Source organism: Austrofundulus limnaeus, unplaced genomic scaffold (assembly GCF_001266775.1).
Source record: "Austrofundulus limnaeus strain Quisiro unplaced genomic scaffold, Austrofundulus_limnaeus-1.0 Scaffold12, whole genome shotgun sequence".
In the NCBI taxonomy this organism is placed as follows: domain Eukaryota; kingdom Metazoa; phylum Chordata; class Actinopteri; order Cyprinodontiformes; family Rivulidae; genus Austrofundulus; species Austrofundulus limnaeus.
In genome coordinates, this window is record NW_013952414.1 from 1340462 (window position 1) to 1351163 (window position 10702).

At 38.0% G+C, this 10702-nt stretch overlaps 1 protein-coding gene across 1 annotated transcript in view; it reads right to left on the reverse strand.

Moving 5' to 3' along the window:
• oxsr1b (oxidative stress responsive kinase 1b) overlaps positions 1 to 10702 on the reverse strand; it is a gene marked incomplete in the record, with an annotated part of 51645 nt that overhangs the window by 19846 nt on the left and 21097 nt on the right. The window contains 1 exon segment of the mRNA XM_014002174.1: positions 6556 to 6697. Within this exon segment, the coding sequence (XP_013857628.1) occupies positions 6556 to 6697 (142 nt within the window).

Sequence of the window (10702 nt, forward strand, 5' to 3'; positions counted from 1 at the left end):
ATTAACCACTAACCCCAAAATTTAGTTGCATTCTTTTGGTTATAAATATAGTTTTGAGTTACTACTGAACAATAGTTTGATTGTAGTTACCCAATAAAGGTAGTTTTACTAACAGTAGTTTATCTTTTGTACCGTAATTACCACGTAATTACATGGTAATAAGGCAGTAATTACATTTAATTACATTTTATTACCTTGTAATTACATGGTAATAAGGGTACCGTAAAAGAAAGCGTTACCAATTTGTGTTTGTGCTCTTTATAACAATGTCTTTTGGCAATAAATCTTTTACTGTTTGAAAGTCTTAAAATTCCCTTTTAAAGTAGATATATGCTTTTAAATCCTTCTTTTCCCCCATTTAAATCATTTAGTTGGTGTCTTTATTAAGTGGAACTGCAATGCTTTGGTCTGATTTCCTCCTTATTGTAACTCCACAAGCCCCTCTTTCACCCATTTTCAGAGGCGTGTCTCAGACCAACTCGTTTTGATGTTGTCTCTTCTGTGATGTAATGGTTCATAAAACGTCATTAAAAAATGGAATATGATCCAAACAGATAATAAAGATATCTTTGCAACAGCAGAGAGACTAAATTCAAATTTTCTGCACTCATAGAGACTCCAAGTTTACAAACAACAATTACTTAACGGCTAAAAACATAAGATTTTTGCATGATATATCCACTWTTAAATGGTGCCACATTTGTAAGGAACATGCATTTGTGGGATGAGCAGTAGAGCTGAGTACGTGGGTGGTGCACATGAAAAATTTTCCAAATCTTCTCTGACAAACATCTTATTTTGCTGTTAATATTGAATATTGTTTTGAGCTGCCAATCAGGTGCCCGCAAWCAGATTTATTGCCAAGAAGCATTGTTACAACAAAGAAATGATCTACTAAACACAAATTTGTTGTAAGTTACAAAGACAGCAGCACAGACGTAAAATGTTAAAACCATTTAAAATCTTTCTGTAACTTCCAAAACAAATCCTGAGGTTTTCTGTTGGCTCCTTCTGGGCACACGATATGCTAAAGAGGAACCAAAGTGTTTGAGGACAGCAGTTCTGAGTGTCGTTTAAAAATCTGCTGCGTWCTTGAGTGAAGAGGCCACTTTCGCTAAAGACGTGCTTCAATATATTAGCACGCAGCCAACACATCCCATGGCGACAAAGGGCAGGGAGTGGCAAACACTGAGCTCCAGAGGGATGAAGGCTGCTCATGAGCCTAAAAGAAATGAGGGATTCCCTTCTCAAAGAGACCAAAACACAAAGAGTATAGCTGCCGCCTGTATCGATMAATGTATTTTCTAAATAGTTGTGTTCAGCAGTCGTTTGCAGTCGTAGTGAGGTAAAATTCTGATATGGCTCTACGTCTAGACAAGTGTAAAATAATCATCTGTGGGATGGGTAAGAGACCATCGCCTGTTGGAACTGTGAGGCTGATTTCTGAGCTCTGCGTCTGCTGCTTGGCAGTCTGTCACCTCACAKCTGGGTGATACCAGGTCACACAGTCATCCAGTTATTTGCACTTTCTGTTTTCTCTTACAAAWCGCTCATTCTCAACCCCTTCGTGTGAAACACGTGGTCGATTGTGTAAGAAGTTGCATTTGAAGGAACTGGAGGGGAAGTTTAAAATGTAACTTCTTCCTCTCACTCAGTGCATCTCAAGCTGGGTCTTCAGGGGAAACTGCCCTCTGTGTTTTAGGTATTTTATTTTGCCTTGACGCACCAGGTTGWCACCGATGTATAATTACCAGGCTTCAGTGGAACTTGAGGACAAACTGTCAAGACAGCTCGGGTCTTGAAGGATGGMGTGCCCTGAGGACCAGGGTTGGGAAGAACTGATTTAAGCTGTCAATGCTTCAGCAGACTCACCTGGACTAAATAATGTGTTGTTTTTGTATTCTGGACACAGAAAGGGACAATTAAACAAAGCTCTGCCCATTTGTCATTTTAAAACATTATAYAGAGGAGGGAAAAAAGTGCAGCTTTAGGACACGCAGAGACTTTTTAAGGATAAAAAAAAACACGGAATAATTTACAGAGAGCCATCTGTGCCACTTTGTACAAGAAAAAAAGAATTTGTAACAAGTCCAGAAACTCATGGCTTCTTTTATTCTTTAGTAAAAGCTTTGTATGTCTCTAAAGCAGGACTATTCAACTAAACTGCTTYGGGGGCCACAGTTACTGCAGACCAACAGCTCAGGGGCYGAACATSCAGCAATTAAAGTCATTATCTAATTAAACCAAGTATTACAAAGATYGGTTACCTTTGAAATAGTTTATTTTGCGGCATTTAATCATGAATAAAACATACAGAACCCTAAAAAAGTAGTAATAATAAAACAAAAACAAAAATAACACATTCTGCCTCTTATTTACCACAAATAATATTTTGACATCTCTGACTTGCCAAATTTTTAAATCAATTTTATTTTCACTTTCATAGTTTTATCTTCAACTGCTTGTAGTTTTAACTGTCTTGGTTGTTCATTGAAATGGTTTTAACCAGCTTCTAGCCAAGATTCTAAYGTTTCTGTAGACACCAAACATGTCTATGGGCTTTTGCTGCCAGTTGAATAGCCCTGCTCTAAAGTGTTATATTAAGCACTTTTAACCATTTTTATTGCTCGCCACAAAAGGTGAAAGACCTTTTCACATGTCTGTGTTTGTCTGTTAGCAAAATAACAAATGAAGCCAATGAACRGTTTTCAATGAAACACTGATTGTAGATAGCTATTTGGCTAAGTCGATGTTTACAGATATTAAAGTAGAATTTGGTGTGGTAGTAGCTGAGTATTCAGCTAAACACATAACTTTAAACGCTAATGGGTCGCAAAATTTCACAGAGATTTAGCATCATGACTAAATTCAACCCAAATGGCTTTGACTTCATCCCCTGTCATCACGAGCTGTTTGTAGTTTAAAACTCTCTATAATAGGAATAAATATTTATTTAAAAATCTTTGTACTTCATTGTTGCAGTGAATCATAACCCATGGAGGCTATGGTTGACTGCAGCAGACTGTGATGCCCTAAAAGAAAAGCTGAGGAGTGCAGACAGTCATTAACATTCACAGAAGAGAAAGAGGAAGAGGAGGAGGTAGTGGGACACAATGTACCACGCACATTTAAAGACAAACTAGCAGACAGAATGAAAAAAATAAACAAAAGCCCTGAGTTTTATTTTACCATGATGTGWTGCATGAAGAGTTTTATTTGAACGTCGCATTATAAATCCAATTTCTGAACTTTTCTCAGAAACTAGACAATGTTACGCAACCAAATGATACCAAAAAAATATGAATAAAATAAGTTACCCTCACATTTATGACATACTAACATAATAGCCAGCCAGTGGCCAGGTGGGAACGGCCAAGGTATGAAACTGTCAGGGAGATTTATCATTCTCATCTGGCAGTCACGTAGCTTGCAGCTCCGCTGGGTCACCTCCTCAGACATTACATCCTGGTGCCAGGCTCACKGTGTTCCTCACAGGGTTGTAAAAGAAGCTTTATTAGATGCTTCGTGGGCCTTAGATGAGAATGAAATCCCTTTTCCATCCTACCATCTGAAAAATACCCCTTTGACCATAAAATTATCTCTCCCCTGCGACTAAAATTTGATCGCCTTTTTTTTCCTCGTACTGCCGATTCTCATACGCTCTTCTCAGAGAACACACAGCTAAAGCATCTCTTCTCGCAGGGACAGCTTTCACTGTAATTTGCGTGTCAAAGGTCTCTTCAGCATCTCATAATTTAGCAGCACTGGTTAACCCGGAGGCCAATTTTCCTCAATTTATCTGACAACGTCTGGCTCTCGTATCGTGTGTGTGGTGTCAACCTGCTGTTGGAGTTGGAAGACAAGTTTCACTCCTTAATAACGACCTTTTCGAGCTGCTGTGAATGAGGAGGTGGAGCAGTTCACTGCCTTGTGTTAAATATCTCCAGTTGAGCCTACAAGCTCGGGCTCCGAGACGCTAATTGCTTTTCAGCTGTCCTGTGCCGAGTGGAACAAATCATGTGACACTTTTCTCCTGTTGTCCTCCGTTCCACACAGCCTCGGCTCCCCGTTCATCCCTGCTCTGAGGCTCCTTCTCATATGATACAGATTATACAGGGTGAACACATGAGCACAWATTTACACTGGCAGACATTATCCAACCAACACAACCCCCTCTTTTTTTTGTTTAAATACTGGGAAACTACCTCAACTTTGCAGCCGGAAAAACAGCTCAAACCTTGAGGCTGCAGTGATCTACAGCAGCAAGTGTTTCACTAATGAAAAAAAAAAACAGGGTTAACGATGATCATGTCAGAGAAAAGCAATCTTTTAGTCACTGACTGAAAACTCATTACCTGAGTAGACGTAGGAGCAGAAACATCTTATACAGAATTTTCTCCTTTTATTATCTAGATAATTAAAATAAACTTATAAAACTGAGCTTGTGTTTGGATGATTATTTCTGGTGGCACAGCGGCTCACTTGGTAGAGCTTTTGCCTCATAACGAGAAGGTCAGATTGAACCCCAGCTGGGTACCTTTCTAAGTAGAGTTTGCATTTTATCCTTGTGCACACAAGGGTTTCCTCCCACAGACCTGACAGACATGCATGTTAGGTTTATTGCTAACCCGAGTTTTTGTTTTTTTGTTTTTTCAAAAACGTCCTCAAGCAGTTTCACAGTTCAGCGACGTTACAACCCCTTCCATCCCGTGTACAAGCTTACAGCTAATAAAGAAGACCTATAACCACTGCTCGCTCTTATGGATCACTTGTTACAGTCTTAATGGTTAAATAAACTACCAGTGCTATGTGCAGGTCCCCGTGTTGTCCCTGGCATTTAGACGTGGCAGATGTGCTACTAAATGCTTGRTCTGATGAAAAGCCACTGCCACTTCCTGTCTTTTGAATGAGACACAGCACTAAAATTATAAAATAATCTGCACAAGTGGACAGAGAATATTAAAGATCACTGCCTACAGTACAAATGAGACTCCAGACATCTTCTTTCACAATACTTGGTACACAAATAAAATATTATCAAAAGGGGTGCAAGCTGATAAATCGTTTTTGATTTTTTTTTTTCCTCTTGATGCACCACGTATATCTACGACTGAGTATTAGGGCCACACAACGAGATTTTTTTTATTATTGATACGAGAATAAAGTCGTAATTTTATGAGATTAAAGTCATAATATTACAAGATTGAAGTCATAATATGACGAGATTAAAGTCGCAATATTACGAGATTAAAGTCGTAATGTTACTAGATTAAAGTCATAATATTACGAGATTAAAGTCGTAATTTTACGAGATTAAAGAAGTCATTTTACGAGATTAAAGAAGTCATTTTACGAGATTAAAGAAGTCATTTTACGAGATTAAAGTCGTAACATTACAAGATTAAAGTCATAATTACAAGAGAATAAAGTCATAATTACACAAGATTAAAGTCATGATTACACAAGATTAAAGTCATGATTACACGAGATTAAAGTCATAATTTTACGAGAAAAAAGTCATAATCTTACTTGAAGTGTCCATTTTTCGTTCCTCATTTTCCTCACACCTTCTGTGTGTGTCTGTGTTTATAAAGTACTCTGTGATGACTTGGGTCACTGTTGGATTAATATACTTTCATCCAAATTAGCTACGTGACGACTAAATCTGTCAATGCATCCATTAATTACAATACAGCTTCAGTTTATAGTCGTTTGCACAGTATCCAGGTCCTGCTACTAATTTGATGCTAATGTGCTAAAAGATTAACTATTTTTTTAAGCAACACTGAAGAACAACTTGACAAGTKGCTCAACATTCCTCATTTTAATGCAGTGGTAACTGCATGCTTTTTCATGTAAAGGCTAGAATATTACGACTTTATTCTCGTAACATTATGACTTTAATCTTGTAATATTATGATTTTATTTTTATATGACTTTAATGTCGCAATTTTATGACTTTATTCTCAGTTGTTAAAAATTTTTAAAAATCTCGTTGTGTGGCCCTAATACTCCGTTGTATATATCTGAACAGATGCCAGGCAGTATCTTTTTTTTGCTGCTGCTTTTTTAATGTGAGATGTAAAGAATTGAATATCTCTCAGTCTCAAAGGAAGCTCATCATGAGTTGTTCTACACACAGAGGTAAGAAAAAGGAGCTACTATGGGAGTCAGGTTAATGGAGAAGGGAGTGAATGGTGGAAATGTCATCCAATAAATCAATGAGAGCAAAGTTTTTCACCTTACATTAAAAGTTTTCATCTTAAAAAAAGATTTGTTTTGTAGAAAGGTTTAATTCCTCATTAAAAAGCTAAAATATCCCAAGAATAATCCAACATACGTTGTTGTTTTAATAGTGGGGCTGTGATTGGACCTAAATCACTGCTCGCTGCGTCCACTACAAAAACACAATGTTCCCTGGAGTCTYTGTGAGGGGCAGGACCGGAGCAAAGAACAGCAGTCAGGGATTTGCATTTCTCCTTTGATGGTAAAGTGTAATAAACTGTTCGTACACGTGTTAGTTTTATTACCGCAGCAGCGTGGGAGGCAGCCTACCTGTGGATCTGTCCGTTCTTGTGCAGGTACTCCAAGCCCTCGAGCACGTCTTTCAAYACGGTGGCTATGCTGGCCTCGTCCAGGACGCCCGTCTTGTGTTCACCTCGTGAGATGATATGCTTGATCACGTCCAGCACCGAGCCTGGCCAAACGGACAAATCAAACAAAAAGTGGGAGATTAGCAAACCTGCGCTTCCGTTTGTGTTTGCTGAACGCTACGCGTGACAGAAATGTCACAGAAAGAAAAATACTCAACAGCAGCATAAATAAATGAATTAAATGTCAATGCAAATTAGTCTGCATCATTTTTCTATGAAAAGTAATCTTATGTGAATAAAAATTGGCGTAATACAAAGTCATTTATCCTCCTGGGCCKTTAACTAAAAGAAAAACAGGTTTGAAGTAATTTAACTAGTTTTGGTACAATATTTGTATGTCTTTATCCAAATGTGTTTCATCTGAATTACAGTTTCAGCTGCTTCGACACACCTGGTTCAAATAATTAAATGACCTGCTCAGAAYCTCATCAAGTTTAGCAGAAGCCTGTCAATCACTCATTCTTTTCAGCCAGGYGTGATGAAGCAGGAGAAAGAGTTAAAATGTGCAGGACAGTGGGTTGAAGAACTCTGATCTGAATAATGAGTTAATAGATTGCATTAAGATAATGGATACAGTCAGTGTTGTCTGATAACCCTTTAGACAAAAGATGTAATGGTCCTGCCAACAACGCCAAAAAACTGTGGTGGCAAGATTTACCAAGAATGCAGAAACACGTTGGAATAAATGCACAGAAAGTCTGCGTGTATGGTCGTCAAAYGATTTAATGTRAGCCACARCTTGACAGACTTCGCTGAYTGACTCCTGCTCTGTTGTTGCTCACATTAAATCATTTGACGACCATACACGCAGACTTCCTGTGCATTTATTCCAACGTGTTTCTGCATTCTTGGTAAATCTTGCCACCACAGRTGATTAGAAGATTTGACCATCACATTGTCAGAATTATTACATTTCATTTAATTCACATTAAAAAAAAAGATATGATCTTGACCTGAAATTAAGTAAAAAACAAAATTAAAAAGCAGGMGTGTAGGTTAGTAACTGTGACTACAAATTCAACTTTCCTTTGTCGTCACTGAAATGAAACCCAGTGTGRTTCTGGTTACTGACCTGGCTATTTAAAAGCCACAGAGACGGGTCAAAGCCTGGCTCCTGCTTCATAAAGAAGCACTCTCAGTGAAAAGTCAGTTTACCATTTCCCTTTGTGCACCTTTCCAACTAAATAAATGGCACGCCTCTGAAAAAAATAAAAACGGTTCAGTATTTGCATCTGCTATGACAGAAGATTGTGCAACACTGGCGAATAGGAACAAAGCAGAGAAACAAAAAGAATGCCACTTGCCTGACAAGCTTTATTGTGCTGCATTGAGACACCAACACAAACATCACACTGCTACTCCATCTATCTGTCCCTGACACTCGTGCACACTCAGCTKCAGCACTTGCAAACATCAGCTGGAAACGATCCAGAGATGGTTCATGACAAAAAAAAAAAAATCCAGGATTAAATTTATGGTTTTTTTCCCCCCTCAGCAACTGTGTCTGGCTCAGATTAGGAAGATATTAATTTGTTCGATCGTTTCAGGATGCAGCATTCCAGCAGCTGACGGCCACCTGGGACTAGACAGTGTTACTGCAGAGTCGTAAATATAGCGAGACGGAGGGGAAGAGTGGAGGTTAATGCATTATTTGTGCAACGTGGGCAACATGATTCAGCATTCAAAGAAAGTACAGACAAGGAAAGGCAGAAAAAAAAAACTGCCCAAGTGTCTGTGTATAAATACCAGCTGGTAATTTACAACACATCTGAAATGATGGGAGGAATGCAGGGTAAAAGGTACAATAAATGAAAAAAAAACTATCCTAATAAAACTACAAATTAACTTAAAGTGACTCAACAGTTAATGTGCATCCCCTTACATACAATAAATGAATATTGGAAAGTTACAGCTRTGTTGATTTAGAGAAAGTCTGTAATTTTCAGTTTATTACGAATTAAATCGAAGTACTGATACTACTCAGGATGGAGCTACAAAGTGACGTTTGCTCTAAACTTATTATAAATTGAAAAAAAAGCAACTATCATTAAAATTCAACAATAAAATTTGCAAGAATTGTTAAAAAGGAATTTTCCTCATGAAAGGTCRTTTTTAGGGGGGAATCAAATATATCCAAAGACCAATTCTGTCGACACAGGTTATATAACATAAAGCCTCCTTCAAGACAGGAGCAGAGAAAAAAGGTGTGCTGAAACACACCCGGCATGAATCAGGCTTTGAATGTTCTTTAAATACCAGCTTTGTCAGCCCTCTTCAACTTAAACTCGTCTGCTTGAACTCTTTCTGCCTCATTAGCATGATATTTCAGCAAGCTCAAACATCCTGACAGGTTAACAGTCCGAAGGCTCATTCTGCATGGGAAAGAAAGGCGAGATATCTGTTGGTGTTCATTTGAATTGCAACTCTCAAACAACCCCRAAGGAAGAGTTTATACAAATGCCGGGGAGTAAATTAAGTGGTGATAGCAGAGAGCACTGTATAGTACGCAAATACTCCTAGAAAATGCCAAATCGTTGTTTCAGTGRCATGTTAGGGTTAGGCAAATCTCTACTCCTTTACTTCCGATTTTAAATAAAAAAAAAACTTACAGTAAACGCTGCCTTCCTCGATGCTGTTTTGTTCTGTTAAAGTGGCAACTTTAAGATAAGAGGGGATGAGGGAGTAGAAGGCAGGGGAGGGAGAGGATGAGGAAGTAGCTGAAGGACGAGAAACCCGGTGCCAAGTGTGCTAAAGGCACAAGCAGAATGCCAAGACAAGCTGGATAAGGAGGGTGAGACTGCAGCAAGGTAGGGTTGTTATAAAGATACCACTACAGGCTCAGACTAAAGGCAACCATGACCATTTACAAAAATAKTACTTCCTAGCCTAAATACTCATACGTTACAGTTTTACCATCAAAGCTCCTGTCGTAGCTGTAGACAGTGTTGGCACTCGACTGATGTGGTTAGCAGCGGTGTCAGGTTGATAAAATCACCAGAAAATGCACTTTCTCCATGTGAAATGGTCTGACTCATATTCTGTCCTCGTGGGTTTTAGTGGACGTCTCTCAAGGAGGTGAATTCAGTCGGCAACGTGTTGTGTTCTAGTGAAACACTCGTTCAAATGTCACATTTCAGAAGAGATTTTTATTTATTTTTTTCTTGAAAAGCCCCACGCCTGAAGTGCACGCTCGCATTTCAAAGTTCAGCGCAATGGGTTTGGACTTGAATGGATTTGTCAGAATGGAGGCTGGTTTTGAGTTAAGATTAGAGCTCTGCTGATTTGGTTGAACAGAATGTGACACTCAGTCCAACTAAGTATATTAGGAATCAGAGCTTCTACAGTTGAGAAAAACAAAAAATACTGCAGTGGACACTTTAAACCCACCTATGTTAAGTTTGCAGGATGAAATACGCAAGCTAAAAAAATTMAATAAAAAAACAGGTCTTCCTGGAGTCTGGTAAAACAAAACAATTTTTTGCAATTTTTCTTAGAGAAAAAGTACTTTTGGTTGCATCTATTTCAGTAATGAACAGTGATATTTGTCACTGAAACCTCATGAAGCGCTGTGATGCAAAACTCAAGTGAAAAACAATAATTTATTTTTGATCCATCACATCGAAACGAGGCTTGAGTCCAAAAGTGGAACATGGAGAAATAGGCATTTATAGGGTTTTGATTTAAACGTGTGCAAAACTTGCATTTTGTTAAAATATAATGAATTAATGCCTCATCAATGAATCATTTGAATGGACTGTAAAAAAAATTTGAAGCATTTTTTTTTGAGCAGTAGCAACAAAAAAAGAAATGATTCTGAGGAAAAACGCCTTAAAATTTTGAATCATTCCCTGTCAGCTTGCAATATTTTTGTTTCTTTCTATCTGGGAAATCTTAATATACAAATACTATTTGAGGTTTCCTCTTTATATTAACATAAAAAATGACAATAAATTTATATAAAATTAGGATTCAGACTAAACAGTAATGTATTATCGTAACCAACAAGAAAAATAAAGTCACATCTCTGGATAAACTGATGATATCAGAAT